This window comes from Anomaloglossus baeobatrachus, chromosome 1, assembly GCF_048569485.1.
Source record: "Anomaloglossus baeobatrachus isolate aAnoBae1 chromosome 1, aAnoBae1.hap1, whole genome shotgun sequence".
Classification (NCBI taxonomy): Eukaryota; Metazoa; Chordata; class Amphibia; order Anura; family Aromobatidae; genus Anomaloglossus; species Anomaloglossus baeobatrachus.
In genome coordinates, this window is record NC_134353.1 from 768,058,444 (window position 1) to 768,075,821 (window position 17,378).

At 47.9% G+C, this 17,378-nt stretch overlaps 1 protein-coding gene across 1 annotated transcript in view; it reads left to right on the forward strand.

The window, feature by feature from the left end:
* Positions 1 to 17,378, forward strand: part of LOC142251937 (uncharacterized) — a 196,233-nt gene that overhangs the window by 130,162 nt on the left and 48,693 nt on the right. The window contains exons 13-18 of the mRNA XM_075324984.1: positions 4,199 to 4,324; positions 4,570 to 4,833; positions 5,287 to 5,349; positions 5,531 to 5,626; positions 8,259 to 8,360; positions 17,132 to 17,314. Of these exons, the coding sequence (XP_075181099.1) occupies positions 4,199 to 4,324; positions 4,570 to 4,833; positions 5,287 to 5,349; positions 5,531 to 5,626; positions 8,259 to 8,360; positions 17,132 to 17,314 (834 nt within the window). The remainder of the gene's footprint in view (positions 1 to 4,198; positions 4,325 to 4,569; positions 4,834 to 5,286; positions 5,350 to 5,530; positions 5,627 to 8,258; positions 8,361 to 17,131; positions 17,315 to 17,378) is intronic.

Sequence of the window (17,378 nt, forward strand, 5' to 3'; positions counted from 1 at the left end):
ATTTTTTCAAAAGCGTCTAGCCAGGCTTCCGCAAGTCCGAGCGTTCCTGCAGGGAGTTTGCCACATAGTCCCACCTTACAAGAGGCCGCTGGAACCATGGGATCTTAACAGAGTGCTAAAGGCTCTTCAGAAACCACCTTTCGAGCCACTGCGGGATGTCTCCCTTTCACGTCTTTCGCAGAAGGTGGTCTTTCTAGTGGCAGTCACATCGCTCCGTAGAGTGTCGGAGTTGGCAGCGCTGTCATGCAAAGCCCCCTTCCTGGTTTTTCACCAGGATAAGGTGGTTCTGCGTCCGGTCCCGGAATTTCTCCCTAAGGTGGTATCCCCTTTTCATCTCAATCAGGATATCTCCTTACCTTCTTTTTGTCCTCATCCAGTTCACCAATGTGAAAAGGAGTTGCATTTGTTAGATCTAGTGAGAGCACTCCGGCTCTACATTTCTCGCACGGCGCCCCTGCGCCGTTCTGATGCGCTCTTTGTCCTTGTCGCTGGCCAGCGTAAGGGGTCGCAGGCTTCCAAGTCAACCTTGGCTCGGTGGATCAAGGAACCGATTCTTGAAGCCTACCGTTCTTCTGGGCTTCCGATTCCTGCAGGGCTGAAAGCCCATTCTACCAGAGCCGTGGGTGCATCCTGGGCATTGCGGCACCAGGCTACGACTCAGCAGGTGTGTCAGGCGGCTACCTGGTCGAGTCTGCACACTTTCACGAAACACTATCAGGTGCATACCTATGCTTCGGCAGATGCCAGCCTAGGTAGGCGAGTCCTTCAGGCGGCGGTTGCCCACCTGTAAGAGGGAGCCGTTGTCGGCTCTTTTTATTGGGGTATTCTTTTACCCACCCAGGGACTGCTTTTGGACGTCCCAATTGTCTGGGTCTCCCAATGGAGCGACAAAGAAGAAGGGAATTTTGTTTACTTACCGTAAATTCCTTTTCTTCTAGCTCCTATTGGGAGACCCAGCACCCGCCCCTGTTCCCTTCGGGCTGTTGTTCTTTTGTGTACACATGTTGTTCATGCTGAATTGTTCTTTTGGTTCATGGTTTCAGTTCTCCGAACATCCTTCGGATTGAATTTACCTTAGACCAATTTATAACTTTCCTCCTTCCTGCTTTTGCACCAAAACTGAGGAGCCTGTGATGCACGGGAGGGTGTATAGGCAGAGGGGAGGGGTTATACTTTTTAAAGTGTAATACTTTGTGGGGCCTCCGGAGGCAGAAGCTATACACCCAATTGTCTGGGTCTCCCAATAGGAGCTAGAAGAAAAGGAATTTACGGTAAGTAAACAAAATTCCCTTCTTTTCATTCTTTTTTTACAAATGAGAGCCTCGCGCTGGTTCTAGTCCTTTTATTAACTTTTGATATGATCTTCCATATTCACTTTTTTTTTTCAAGCACAATATGCAGATGTATGCTCTTTACACTTATTATGTCTTTGATCTTATGCTTTTGTGTTTACACTAGTTTTAGCTTACATTACGGCTGGTTGTAGCGCACCTTTTTTCAAACAGTATTTCTATATTTATCTTCAGTACCTCATGTATCATCATTAAGATAGTCTTGAGGAAGGAGTTATTTTACTCCGAAATGCGTAGACAAATTGTTATCCAGGATCTGCACTTCTTTGTCTTCAATCCCACGGTTGTGCAGATTAACCACTTCTGTCCAGTTGTTCAGCATAATTGGGATATTAGGCTAAGGAGACACATGGGCATTTAGCATCCGATGCGAGGGCATCGGATACATTATGCTAATGATCCCCGACTCCCACTCTGCTGCGAGTGTAAGCTGAGTGTCATGCCACTGTAATGCGATCCTGCGATCAGAGCACAGCTGTGGAGGAGAGGGAGGGATTAATTTCCCCATCTCCTCCATTATCAGCTGATGCAATTATTGCACTGCTTTTTGATGTAATGCGAGTGCAGTGCAATGTTTCTCTTGCACCCTTATGCTTGTATGGGTGCGAGTGAAAACGAATCAGATTGAACCCTTAGCATGCTGCAGTTGTTTTCTCGATCCAATTAGGGCCGAGAAAAAAATCGCTCATGGGAGCTGCCCCATAGAATAACATTGGTCTAAGTGTACATGATATTTTTATCTCATTCCACTCGCTCTATTTTACTTGCCATGTGACATTAGCATTAAACAACAGCTGACCGATAAACACGTTGCTAGTCAGTGGTTGTTTAATGCTTCGCATTGTGCATTGTTAAGGAACTCTGTCAGCACAGAATAACTGTTCAAACCAAGTACAGGTGCTCATGCATCATGGCAGGGCCAGTCATTTAAGTACACCTTACCACCTGCTTGTTTTCCATCCATCTCTACCCTTCCTTGGCTCTATAAGGCTAGAGCTGTCAAATCAATCAAAAAAGAGGGGGCGGAGATAGAGGGAAAAGAAGCAGGTGGGAAGGATTATTTAAATAATTAGCGCCACCATGAAGTGTTACACCCCGTGGCTCTCCTGTTGCAAGGAATGAGGTGGTCCCCCATTCCTTGTCTGCCGCGAGCCCTCCTGCTCAGCAGCCCCACGGTCTGAGAGACTGCGCAGTCTGCAGGAGTTGCCTCCTCAGAGACGCAGCAGAAGGGTGACACCTAGTGGTTCTCCCCTTGCAAGGAATGGAGTGGTCTCCCATCCCTTGCCTGCCACGAGCCCTCCTCCTCAGCATCACAGAGGGTCTGAGAGGTTGCGCAGTGTGCAAAGGATGGATGCTCAGGGAAGCAGCAAGACTTCCCTTATCTCTGCACATTGTGAAACCGAGGATCCCGCCTTTATGACCCAGAGGCAGGAAGATGAGTATGTGCCCCACGTGACGTCTTCTGATTCGCTCATTGATATCACACGGCCCGATAACGAGGCTGGTGATGTGCTGAATCCTGACTGGCAGGGCCAAGATGTCACGAATCCTGATTGGGTCACGTCCATCTCGCGCCCGCCCTTGGGTGGAGCTACACCTCCTTAAAAGCTCCCCCTGCCATCATGGCGGCGCGCGACCGTCCTTCTATGTTTGGATGTCTATCAGCGTGCTGCCACGCCACTGCTCAGGCATTATTGTCTTTTGTGGGCTTGGCCCTTGCTGCTTAGGCAGCACCTGGTTTGCCTGCCGTGTTCCTGCCTTGCTGCTCCGGCAGTAGCTCCTTCAACAGGCCGTGTTCCTGTCCCAGGTGAGCTCCTCGAGTCTCCACCGGACTCACCTGGTTTTTGAAAGCACTCGTGCGTGGGCACCTCTGTGCTACCCTCGTGCCATATCCCTGTGACTCCCACTGGCACACATGCGTAGGCACCTCTGTGCTTCCCCGTGCAACAGGTACACCGAGCCGTGAGATCTGTGCCATACAACCCTCACGGGTTAGGGCGGACCGGTGTACATAGATCGTCTGTGACATTCCAGACGATCGCTACCAGCAACCCGCTCACTCTTCACCCACCATAGCAGCAGTCCCTTACACCGCACAGTGGACCTTGACCGGCGGAAGCTGTCCATTTCCCATCTTGGCACGCTTCCCCGGGTCCCCCTCGTAACAATGAAGCACCCAGTACCGGTACTTGGTTTGAACAGTCATCCTGTGCTGACCGAGTCCATTTGATGCTCCATCACAAAGTAAGGTTAAGGTTCGCTCACACTTGTGTATAACTTAGATGAGTACAATGCAAGAAACAAAGGGAGGCACTGAACATCTGTGATATTTTCCTTAGCTGTATTCGGCCTGAGGAAAAAAATTACAGCAAGCTGCAAGTGGGCAGGGAAATTGGACGAGACTCACCTATTAGTCTATGGGTGCGAGAAAAAAATTGGATGCCACACGGATCATCCTATTGGCATCTGTTTTTTAAGGATACATTAGCTGTAAATGGTCCTGTAAATGAATAATAGTTGCTGAGATGAAAAACTGATTGTATATGAACAGTGAGAAAAAAATCGTCCTACTTTTCTGGATGAAAGTTGGACAGTTTTTTTTTTTTGTGTTTTATCTGCTAGTGTGAGCATACCCTGCAAATGTGTGAGAACAAGGAAGGAAGTAAAAGGTACATGAACTGAGAACTAACAAAAGTCTGGTAGATCCACACTTTGCTGGATACATCTCTGATGCTTGTTGTAGAATTGATTTTCTTCAGTATTATAAAAGAATTGTTCTTACAACTTAATTTAATATAAAGACTATTTGTTATAATAATCAGGTAGAAATATCATTCTGTTTGCAGAATTTGGAGGAATGTCAGAGTAAATTGGAAGAATCAAGGGTAGATTGTGCTGAGAAGCAGGAGAAGAACAGGCTCCTTAAGGCACAGCTGCGGGAGCTTGAAAAGAAGCATGAGACCCAATCACAGGTAGGTTCATTAAAAGCCATGCTGATTTTTAACTCTCCCCCAATTAATGGACTACAACAACATGGATGACACCTATACGTCATTGAAGGCATCTGGTGAACGACACTTTGATCCAAATGGATTGATTAGTCACTATAGTATCAGGGCCTATGGTTTGTTGTTTGGCATTTAGAGAGGGTTTGTACTAAAAATCTTACAAACTGTTCAATAATTTTTACATTTTTCAACTTACCCTGTGATTACAGACCCATGCGGAGGAAGCTAGGGAACAAAAAGACTCTTACGACCAACAGATTACAGACCTAACGTCTCAGATCAGGGAACAAAGCACAAAGATTACTTCCCTTGAGAAGATCTTGTCTGAGAAAGAGCTGGACCTGCTAAAGTTGAGAGATGTTATATCCTCAATAAAAGCTGAGAAAGAAGCCCAGGTGCTGGCAGCAGAAGTACTGAAGGAAGAACACAGTAAGCGACTGGTTGAACTGCAGGTCCAGCATCAACAAGACAAGGTATATATGTCTCTATGTCCAGCATATTGCTCAGTAAAGCTGACCAGAAACACTCATTTTGCCCTGACCAGATCTTCTACAGTAATCACATGCGTCCCCCCAATGTGCCATTATTCAACAGAACTCCAAAAGGTGGCAAATAAGCCTCAAAATGGAAATTCTGGTAGGTTTTGTGAACATCCTGGGCACATTTAGGATGTGGCTTGAATGCGAAATGAATGGAGACTTACAGTGTCTTGAAAAACTATTCATACCCTGTGACCTTTTCCACATGTTTTCCCGTTACACCCACAAACTTAAATGTATTTTATTGAGATTTTATGTGACAAAATTTGAGCAGTCTTTTGATAGATCATTGGGGGAGGTGTCAGGAGTCAGATTTGCAGGAATTTAAGGTCTTACAAAATAAAGTTACACTTTAAAAGATTACAAAACATTGTATTATTTTACCAGGATCTACGAATCTCAAAGCTGAAGGAAGAACTGAAGATCCAAAAACAAAAGGAAATTCAACAGGTATGTCCATTACTTTTCATGACGAGGATACAGACTAGACGTTAGCTTGCATTAAGAATTGCAAAGATAATATTATTAATAGTCCATGAAATCTAATGCTGTTACTTATTGTTTAGTTGATGCTGTGTTACAGGTACATGTTATCACACAGAGATAGTTTCTGACTGTTCTGTTATTTAAGTTTGCAGAAAATATGGAACAAGTAAAAGCAAAAGCTCTTCAGGATCAAGCGGAATCTCTGAAAAAAGAAATGGACAAAGTGGTAAATTTCATAGAGGTAATGTACCAACATGGGCCATGATTAAACTGTGTGCTGCAATACCCTGGTATTGCAGGCCAGTGTTCATGGGTTAAAATCCTCTAAGGGGCTGAAAGATAAAGTTAAAAATTAAAATAAAAACATTTTTTATATATAGACAAAATATGTAATCGCTAGTGATGGGCAAACTTGCAGATACCCAGGATCGGCGAGTCCAGTTGGGTTAAAAACCCCCCCAAAAAAACCAAAAACCCATTCGGGCCCAGAATTGATCCCGGATATCTGGCCAGACGCCGGTCCCCATATAAGTCTATGGGGACCAGAATCTAGCGCTTAAAAATGGTGGTAGAAGGGATAGGGGATTGAAGCAGGCGCATTCTATTTACCGAACCTCCAGCGCGGCTATAACTGCTTCCAGGCCACTCACTCTACTTCCGGGGCTGCTCATTATCTTCATAAATACTTCCCCTGTCCACCGTCAGTCCTGGCACCTGTGATTGGTTGCCGATGCGCCCCCAACCTGTGTGACAGCATGTCTTCTTTCAATCACAGACGTGTCTGTGGGTCTATATCGTGGTGTGGTGTAAAAATAAATAAAAAAAATTGGCATAGGGTCTCCCCATATTATGATACCCAGCACAGATAAAGTATACCCCAGCCGTGCACTTATCTTGGCTGTGTATTAAAATAAAAGGAACCGCATGAAGCTTTTTTTTTTTTTTTTTTTTTTTAATTATTTAAAGAAATAATTTAAAAAAATGGCATGCAGTCCCCCTCAATTTTTATACCTAGCCATGATGAAGCAACAGCTAGGAGCTGTTATTCTCAGACTGGGGAAACCCATGCTTATTGGACCCCTCAGCCTAAAAATAACAGTCTGCAGTCGCCCAGGATTGTCGCATCCATTAAATGTGTCAGTCCTTGTACTTTACCCAGCTCATCCCAATTGCCGTGGTGCGGTGGCAATCCGGGTAATAAGGGGTTAATGACAGCTCACAGCTGCTCGTGGTTCTGGGTGCATATTGCACCTGATAGGTTTCCTTTACTAAACTTCTTGAATGTGGTTTTGAGCAGTTTGAGGGGAGCAGTTTTTAGAATGGTGTCACTTTATTTTCTGTCACCTAGGCCTCTCGATGACACTTCCATTATAATGTCGTCCCTAAAAAAGGATTTTGTAAATTTTGTTGTAAAAATTGCTGATAAAATTTGAACCTTTCTAACTTCGTAACCAAAAAAATAATGTTTCAAAAATTGTGCTGATGTAAAGTAGACATGTTGTAGATGTTATTTATTAACTATCTTGTGCGACACAACTCTCTGGTTTAAGGGCATAAAAATTAAAGTTTGAAAATTGAGAAACTATCAAAATTGTACCAAATTGCCGATATTTTCACAAATAAACGCAAAAATTATAGCCCTAAATTTACCACTATCATGAAGTACAATATGTCACAAAAAAACATTCTTAAAGGTGCTTTACACGCTGCGACATTGCTAGCGATCTGGTTAGCGATGTAACACGCCAGATCGCACATACGATTTGCCGAGATCGCACATGTGACAGGCGCTACAAAAATGTCCTATGTGCGATCTCGGCAAATCTTATCTGCGATCTGGCGTGTCGCATTGCTAACGAGATTGCTAGCGATGTCGCATGTAAAGCACCCTTTAGAATCACTGGGATCCATTGAAGCGTTCCAGAGTTATAACCTCATAAAGTGACACTGGTCAGAATTGAAAAAAATGGCCTGGTCATGGAGGTGAATACAGGCTTTGCGGTGAGGGATAATCACTGCAAAGATTGCTAATTTTTAGAATTTGTTTTGTTAAATTTCTGATTTTAACATAAATAAATGTAAAACATATCTATTTCAATTTACCATTATCATAAAACATGATGTGTCACCAAAAAACTATCTGAAAATCACTGGGATTTGTTCAAACATTGCATAGTTATTGCCACATAAATCGACTCATTGGATTTGAAAAATGTGGCCTTTTAACTACAGGCCGCTTTACATGCTACGATATATCTAACGATATGTTGTCGGGGTCACGTCGTTAGTGACGCACATCCGGCATCGTTTGACATATCGTAGCGTGTAACACAAATGAGCGACTGTGAACAAGCAAAAATACTCACCTTATCGTTGCCGTTGACACGTCGCTCATTTTCAAAAAAATCGAACGTCCTTCTCTGCTCTGGTTGTTCATCGTTCCCGAGGCAGCACACATCGCTTCGTGTGACACCCCGGGAACAATGAACTGCAGCTTACCTGCGGCCGCCGGCTTTGCGAAAGGAGGGAGGTGGGCGGGATGTTTACGTCCCGCTCTTCTCCGCCCCTCCGCTTCTATTGGCCGGCCGCTCTGTGAGGTCGCTGTGACGCCGAAGGTCCCTCCCCCTTCAGGAAGAGGATGTTTGCCGCCCACAGCGAGGTCGTTCGGGAGGTAAGTACGTGTGACGGGGGTTACCGAGTTTGTGCGACACGGGCAACAAATTGCCCGTATCGCACAAACGATGGGGGCGGGTGTGATTGCTCGTGCGAACGCACGATAAATTGATATGTATAAAGCAGGCTTAAGGGTTTAACCCATTATTGATGTTGAGATCATTTAATGATCTGAGCCCACATTATGCTCTTCTGTGCAGATTAAAGATAAGGAAATTGAAAAATGGAAGGAAACTCTTAAGTCCCAGAAGGAAACAATGAAGAAGCTGGCTATAGATCTCAAACAAGAAGCAAGGGAAATGGTAGGAGACATTGTGTTACTTGCTCTAAACCTGCAGCCTTTATTACTGGAGCTTTTCTAGTTTATGAAATGCAGTTTTCCATTTTGATTTTTATTTAAAAACTAATTTGCTAGTTCTGTGTTTCATATGCTATTGAATTTTCTCATATACAGTAATCTACCAACTGCAATAAGAGATTAATTGTTAGCAGATTGGATTTACATATGCATGAAAATCATTGTTGTTGGAAATATATCTTCCCTACTAAGAGGGGAATGTGCTCTCAACAATGTTCACCCTGTACAAGGACAGAACACTCATTTTATTCTGTCCCCATACAGATTGTATCGAGTCATGTGAATGGGTCTTTAATCGACAGTCGTTATGTGCAGTAATCTGCATGTGAATGGAGCTTTACTTATTGTCTATGAAAAATAAGCTTTTTTTCGTTTGTCGGCTAATTAGTGGCATAGATATCTACACAGGCCAATGTACTTATTGTTATTAGGAAAATTTATTGGCCATTATTGATGTGTTTAAATCACCCTTCAGCATCTATTCTCTGAGAACAGGTGAGTGTCACTGACTTTGTGGGAGATAAACAGGAATCTGGAGAAGCGTGGATCTAGGCTTCTGTGGATAAGTTGAAGGTCCAAACCGTGGCATAAATGAAAGGTGCTTTAGTAATCCGTTTTGAAGTGAAACACAACTTCTTCCTCAGAATAGGCCTATTCTGAGGAAGGAGTGGGGTTTCACTTTAAAATCCCTTAATAAAGCACATTTCATTTATACCACGGATTGGACCTTCATCTTATCCACAGCAGCACAGATTTATCCACGCTTCTTCGGGTTTCTGTGTATCTCCCTCTGCCTTAGGGCCGCTTTAAACGCTAAGACATCGCTAAAGCGATGTCCTTGGGGGTCACGGAATTTGTGACGCACATCTGGCGGCGTTAGCGATGTCGTTGCGTGTGACACCTATGAGCGATTTTGAATCGTTGCAAAAGCGTTCAAAATCGCTAATCGGTGACATGGGAGTCCATTCCCAATTATCGTTGCAGCTGCAGGTACGATGTTGATTGTCGTTCCTGCGGCAGCACACATCGCTATGTGTAACACCGCAGGAACGAGGAACCTCACCTTACCTGCGTCCACCGGCAATGAGGAAGGAAGGAGGTGGGCTGGATGTTATGTCCTGCTTATCTCCACCCCTCCGCTTCTATTGGCCGGCCGCTTAGTGACGTCGCGGTGACGCTGAACGCACCTACCCCTTGAGGGAGGAATTGTTTGCAAGTCACAGCGACGTCGCTGAACAGGTATGTGCGTGTGACGCTGCCGTAGTGATAATGTTCACTACGGCAGGGATCACCACATATCGGCCGTACGTCGGGGCGGGTGCTATCGCACTCGACATCGCCAGCAAATGCTAGCGATGTTGCAGCGTGTAAAGCGGCCCTTAGTGCTTGTTGACCTTGCAGCAGCTGATTTTGGTTTCATTTTGGTTGTGTGTCTGTTACGGGGTGTAATTGTATAACTGAAGACCTGTGCTCCTAGACTGACTCTCAGGCTAGGGGTTCCTTAGCTGTCCCTAATCCCAGAGATACCTCAAAGTAGTGAAGATGTCTGGGCCACCTTCCTTGCCCTGCTCATGGCAAGCCCTGGTCTTATACCCCTTCTTCCCCATCCCAGGGGAGGATTGGAACATGAGTGGTCAAACCCACAGATGTAGACAGACGGGGAAACCAAATACTCTATCACACAGCTAGTACAAATGGAGATATAAAACAATATGTGATAAGGAGGAAATAAAGAGCAGGGAGGAAATAACCAGACAACAAGAGGATTTCCACAGCACACCAATCAGTATGCAACAAATCACCAGAAACTGGAACACAACAGCACATAAACCAGTTTAGCAAAAGCTAGAGTTGGCATGGTAAGACAGGCTCCACCATCTTAAAAAAGCAGGGATTAACTGTGATAGGTCTCTCATAACATGTGATCCAAGAGTTAACCAGCAGGTTAGCAGAGATTAAGGGGTGCTTCACACACAGCGAGATCGCTGCTGAGATCGCTGCTGAGTCACGGTTTTTGTGACGCAGCAGTGACCTTATTAGCGATCTCGCTGTGTGTGACACTGAGCAGCGATCTGGCCCCTGCTGTGAGATCGCTGCTCGTTACACACAGCCCTGGTTTGTTTTTTTATTGTTGCTCTCCCGCTGTGACGCACAGATCGCTGTGTGTGACAGCGAGAGAGCGAAGAAATGAAGCGAGCAGAGAGCAGGAGCCGGCATCTGGCAGCTGCGGTAAGCTGTAACTAGGGTAAACATCGGGTAACCAAGGTGGTTACCCGATATTTACCTTCGTTACCAGCCTCCGCCGCTCTCACGCTGCCTGTGCTGCCGGCTCCTGCTCTCTGCACATGTAGCTGCAGTACACATCGGGTAATTAACCCGATGTGTACTGTAGCTAGGAGAGGGAGCTAGCGCTAAGCAGTGTGCGCGGCTCCCTGCTCTCTGCACATGTAGCAACGTTATGATCGCTGCTGCGTCGCTGTTTTTGACAGCTAAGCAGCGATCATAACAGCGACATACAAGGTCGCTGTTGCGTCACAGAAAATGGTGACGTAACAGCGACTTCAAGTCTGATCACTAATGAGCCCACAGCTGGTCGACGCCTGAACATGTCTGTGCAACTGAGAAGCACCAGAGAAGGCTTAGGGCTCACTCACACATCCTTCTTTTTTTCATCGTTCCTTATGGGAGACCCAGACCATGGGTGTATAGCTTCTGCCTCCGGAGGACACACAAAGTACTACACTAAAAGTGTAGCTCCTCCCTCCGAGCATATACACCCCCCGGATGACAAATCCAACCAGTTCAATGCTTTGTGTTCAGGAGGTCACACACACACACACGCATTCTCTGAATTTTGATTTTTGATTTTTGATTTCAAAGATTTGGAAGAAAAGCGGGTCCAATCTGGACTCCCGGCATGTCCCTTCTCACCCCACTGTGTCGGCGGTGCTGTTAAGGTTGATTGTTCAAGGCTGGAGCCTACACATGCCGTGCTCCTTCACCATCCCCTGAGGCTCTGGCTTGAAGTGGGAGCCATCACGGTTCTCCCTGCTTTGCAGGAGACCGGTCTCCATCCGCAGCCCTTTAGGATCCTGTCGGACGGAGCGCTCACCCCCCCCCCAGGGACCTGGCCCTGCGTCTCATAAGCTAAGTATTGAGACGTTATTCAGGGGTCCCTTGTACATTTATTGTGGGGAGAGTGTGTTTTGTTCACTTGCTGTGATTTCCGGCCGGTTCTCTGGTTTTTTCCTGAGAACCGCGCCGAAGGTGCCTGTTCGTCGGCCGCATGGATAAATCTAGGCCCCGGCTTCAGTTGCGGCCTACTTTCGGTTTCACTGCCCCTGCATGTCATCATGCAGAGGGACAGTGCGGCGCCGCCCACCGGCCGTTCAGCAGAGGGGAGGACACTCCTCTCTGAGGAGATGTTTCCCTCCCCTGTATCTCTCCTTGGCCCTCCGGTTCCCGCTCCTGGAGTAAACCCCGCCCCCCCTCCTCACTCCAGCGCCATTTTATCAGCGTTTACACACTGATCGGCGCTGGCTGCTGCAACTTCTGCATCTGTCTGGGGGTCCGAGCTGGGAATCCGGAGGGCACACAAAAAGCGGTCTGGTAAGCCACAACCTCTGGTTGTGGACTTTATTATACACTCTGTGGGGGTCATTCTGAAGGAGTGTGTACTTTACTGCAGCCTCCACCTCAGCAGCATGTCTGTCACTAGGAGCAAGGCTGCAAGGCTTTACTCTATATGCACTGCATGTAAGCTCATTCTGCCTGAACCGAGCACATATTCACATTGTGATGCCTGCTCTAACATGGTGGTCCCTCAGCCTGGAGCCTCCCCAGGGGTCTCTTCGGCTGCTCCGGCCCCGGTGGCTGAACCCCCGGCTTGGGTAGCATCGTTTTCTAAGGCTATCTCCCAGTCCTTTGCCGACTCCATGGGACAGCTGTCCCGGACTCTGCTGACCATGCATCAGCCCCCTTCTCAGGGCGCCTCTGCTGCTCCGACTCGCTCTGCAGAGCTCACAGAGGAGTTTTTATCTGTTCCCGGACCCCGTCCTCCTAAACGGAGACGCAGGGACTCTTCTCCCTCCTCGTCCCACGGCTCTGATTCACGAGCTGAAGTGCAGGGCGAGGAGGATGCCTTTACAGTGGGCTCGGACGCTACCTCTATGTATCCCATTGATCTATCTGAGGGTGATGCGGATGTAGTGACTTGATTGCGTCCATTAACTCCGTACTGAACCTCAATCCTCCAGTGTCAGAGGAACAAGCCTCTCTGGTAGAAATACACCAGTTCACCTCACCTAAGAGAGCAAGGAGTATGTTTTTTAACCACTCCAGTTTTCAGGCCACTGTGACCAAGCCCAGGGCCTGTCCTGACAAACGCTTCCCAAAGCGTAGTTCTGATGACCGTTTTCCCTTTCCACCAGAGGTGGTCAAGGAGTGGGCTCAGTCACCAAAGGTGGATCCTCCGGTGTCTAGGATCTCGGCCCGGACAGTTGTATCTGTGGCCGATGGCACCTCACTTAAGGATCCCACTGACCGCCAGGTTGACCTTCTGGCCAAGTCTGTATATGAGGCGGCAGGGGCCTCGTTCTCCCCGTCCTTTGCAGCAGTGTGGGCTCTTAAGGCAGTCTCTGCTTCTCTGGCGGAGATACATTCCCTCGCCAGGGACTCTATACCTGAAATGGTTGCCTTAACTTCACAGGCTTCGGCTTTTTCATCCTATGCCATGTCTGCCATTCTGGAGGTTTCTCACCGCACGGCGGTGGCTTCCGCTAATTCACTCGCGATCCGCAGGATCTTGTGGCTTCGAGAATGGAAAGCAGACGCTTCTTCCAAGAAGTACCTTGCTGGACTCCCCTTTCCTGGGTCCAGGCTGTTCAGGGAACAGCTGGATGAAATTATTAAGGAAGCTACTGGCGGGAAGAGTACTTCCTTGCCACAAACTAAAACCAGGAAACCTGTCCAGGGCAGGAACCAGTCAATGTTTCGTTCCTTTCGTTCCTCTAACTGGTCATCCTCTAAGCCCTCAGCCTCGTCCACTAACTCAGCCAAGGATCGAAAACCCAGCTGGCGCGCGAAGCCGCGTCCTCAGAAGAACGGAGGAGCTGCTGCCACTAAGGCAGCCTCCTCTTGACTATCTGGCTGCGCCAGCAACGTCCTTGGTCGGTGGCAGGCTCTCCCACTTTGGCGACGTGTGGTTTCAACACGTCTCCGATCAGTGGGTGCGGGATATCATCTCCCACGGCTACAGGATAGAATTTTCTTCCAGCCCACCAAACAGATTTTTTTCTGTCCACTCCCCCCTGCTCCAAAGCCGCCGCCTTCTCACAGGCCGTGGCATCCTTGCAGGCCAACGGAGTAATTGTTCCGGTTCCCGCCCGGGAACGGTTCAGAGGTTTCTACTCAAACCTCTTCCTAGTCCCCAAGAAGGACGGTTCCTTCCGACCCATCCTGGATCTCAAGCTTCTCAACAAGCATGTTCAGGTGCGGCACTTTCGCATGGAATCTCTGCGATCGGTCATTGCCTCAATGACCCAAGGAGATTTTCTAGCATCCATCGACATCAGAGATGCCTATCTGCATGTGCCAATTGCAGTTTCACACCAGCGTTGGCTACGTTTTGCAATCGGAGAGGAACATTTCCAATTCGTGGCTCTCCCCTTCGGGTTAGCCACGGCCCCCCGTGTATTCACCAAGGTGATGGCAGCAGTGGTTGCGGTTCTGCACCTCCAGGGGTTGGCAGTGATTCCTTACCTGGACGACCTTCTAGTCAAGGCTTCATCCAGTGCAGACTGTCAGCGGAGTGTCTCGCTCACTCTCGACACGCTTGTTCAATTCGGGTGGCTTGTCAATCTGCCCAAGTCCACTCTGACCCCGACCCAAGAATTCTGTGGCTCTCAGATTGACGGCGTGGCTCTTGAGTCCTGGATCCTGACGGCTTCAGGCATTCCTTCCGAGGTCATCTCCACTATGACTCAGGCTCGGAAGTCTTCCTCGGCCAGGATTTACCACAGGACTTGGAGAATTTTCCTGTCCTGGTGCCGCTCTTCCGGCCATGCGCCCTGGCCGTTTTCCTTGCCGACCATCCTGTCCTTTCTACAGTCCGGTCTGCAGCTAGGACTATCCCTCAATTCCCTCAAGGGACAGGTCTCGGCTCTGTCAGTGTTGTTCCAGCGGCGTATCGCCCGACTGGCCCAGGTGCGCACCTTCATGCAGGGCGCATCTCACATCATTCCGCCTTATCGGCGGCCTCTGGATCCCTGGGACCTCAATCTGGTCCTCACGGCCTTACAGAAACCCCCCTTTGAGCCTCTTAGGGAGGTTTCTTTGTTTCGTCTCTCTCAGAAGGTGGTCTTTCTGGTGGCCATAACTTCTCTCAGGAGAGTCTCTGATTTGGCTGCGCTCTCTTCGGAGTCACCCTTTTTGGTTTTTCACCAAGACAAGGTGGTTCTCCGTCCGACTCCGGACTTTCTCCCTAAGGTGGTGTCTCCTTTCCACCTTAACCAGGACATCTCATTGCCTTCCCTTTGTCCGGCCCCTGTGCACCGCTTTGAGAAAGCGTTGCATACTTTAGATTTGGTGCGGGCGCTCCGGATCTATGTGTCACGCACCGCTACCCTTAGGCGGTGCACCTCTCTTTTTGTGCTGACCACAGGTCAGCGCAAGGGTCTCTCGACTTCTAAACCGACCCTAGCTCGTTGGATTAGGTCGGCCATATCCGATGCCTACCAATGTTCTCATGACCAGAGCTGTCGGTGCCTCCTGGGCTTTCAGGCACCAGGCTACGGCCCAGCAAGTCTGTCAGGCTGCCACTTGGTCTAGTCTGCACACCTTTTCGAAGCACTACCAAGTGCATGCTCATGCTTCGGCAGATGCGAGCTTGGGCAGACGCATCCTTCAGGCGGCTGTCGCCCATTTGTGAAGTTAGGTTTTGCCTACTTCTCAGTTTCTGTTTATTTCCCACCCATGGACTGCTTTGAGACGTCCCATGGTCTGGTTCTCCCATAAGGAACGATGAAGAAAAAGAGAATTTTGTTTACTTACCGTAAATTCTTTTTCTTATAGTTCCGACATGGGAGACCCAGCACCCTCCCTGTTGCCTGTTGGCAGTTTCTTGTTCCGTGTGTTTTTCACCGGCTGTTGTTGTAGACAGAGGTTCCGGCTATTCCGGGTTTTACTCTCTCTACTTATGGGTGGATGTCCTCCTTCAGCTTTTGCACTAAACTGGTTGGATTTGTCATCCGGGGGGTGTATATGCTCGGAGGGAGGAGCTACACTTTTAGTGTAGTACTTTGTGTGTCCTCCGGAGGCAGAAGCTATACACCCATGGTCTGGGTCTCCCATGTCGGAACTATAAGAAAAAGAATTTACGGTAAGTAAACAAAATTCTCTTTTTTGCCGGTTTCGCGGATCCGGCGCGCTCACGTACAGTGAATACAGTACAATGACAGCGCAACAAGCGCCAGTCACGTGCTGTCATGTGACCGGCTCATGTGACCCGGAAGTTACAGCACTGTCATTGTACTGTGTTCACTGTACGGGAGCGCGCCGGATCCGCGAAACCGGCAAAAAGGATGTGTGAGTGAGCCAGTATTGAGGAGTGACAGATTCTGCAGTGTGAATAGCGTCAGATGCCTCCATGACACAACGTGAGTTTAGAGCCAGACTCCAATGGACAATGTCACACAACCACACACGATGAGCAGCTAGCTCTCTTACCTATTCCTTTATATTGGGTAAGATCCTATTGCGTTTGTTTTTACCACAGCATTGCATACTGACTCTATGGGGCAGTGACTGATGCCTTATCTCTCTATTGTATCTGGCTATATATACAAGGAAAGTAAGGCCACGTCTCACTAAGCAACATCGCTAGCAACATCGCTGCTGAGGCACGACTTTTGTGACGTAGCAGCGATGTTGCTAGCGATGTTGCTGTGTGTGACATCCAGCAACAATCTGGCCCCTGCTGTGAGGTCGCTGGTTGTTGCTGAATGTCCTGGACCATTTTTTAGTTGTTGCCCACCCGCTGTGAAGCGCACATCGCTGTGTGTGACAGCGACAGAGCAACAACTGAATGTGTAGTGAGCAGGGAGCCGGCTTCTGCGGACGCTGGTAACCAATGTAAATATCGGGTAACCATAAGCCCTTTCCTTGGTTACCCGATATTTACCTTTGTTTACCTTCGTTACCAGCGTCCGCCACTCTCACGCTGCCAGTGCCGGCTCCCTGCTCCCTGCACACGTAGCTGAGTACACATCGGGTAATTAACCCGATGTGTACTCTGGCTAGGAGTGCAGGGAGCCAGCGCTAAGCGGTGTGCACTGGTAACCAAGGTAAATATCGGGTTGGTTACCCAATATTTACCTTAGTTACCAAGCGCAGCATCGCTTCCACGCGTCGCTGCTGGCTGGGGGCTGGTCACTGGTTGCTGGTGAGATCTGCCTGTGTGACAGCTCACCAGCAACCCGTGTAGCGACGCTCCAGCGATCCCTGCCAGTTCAGGTTGCTGGTGGGATCACTGGAGCGTCGCTTAGTGTGACGGTACCTTAAGATATACATATGTATATAGTTTGTTTTCAAACTGATGAAAATCACTTTGGAGTTGTACTTTGCTTTTGTTCTTTGTAATCAAGTATGAAATGAGTAAAACAATTGTTCACGTAACCTGATAGGAATGTAGGCAATGTTCTATTTCCTCTATTCCAGGTGCACAACACATTACTGCGAGAACAGAAAAAGTGGGAAAGTGAAAAAAAAGATGCTCTTCAAATACAAAAGCATACGTTGGAGGAAGAAAAACTTCGAGAAATGGCAGACCTGCGGGAAGCAATGGACAGAGAGCGCAGGATGTCTATGACATTGGAAAAGAAATGTGCCGACCTCCAAAATGTAAGACTGTCCAATAATCAGTAATTAGGCCAATTCAGTTCCCTCTCATGTTTGCTTTCGTAGC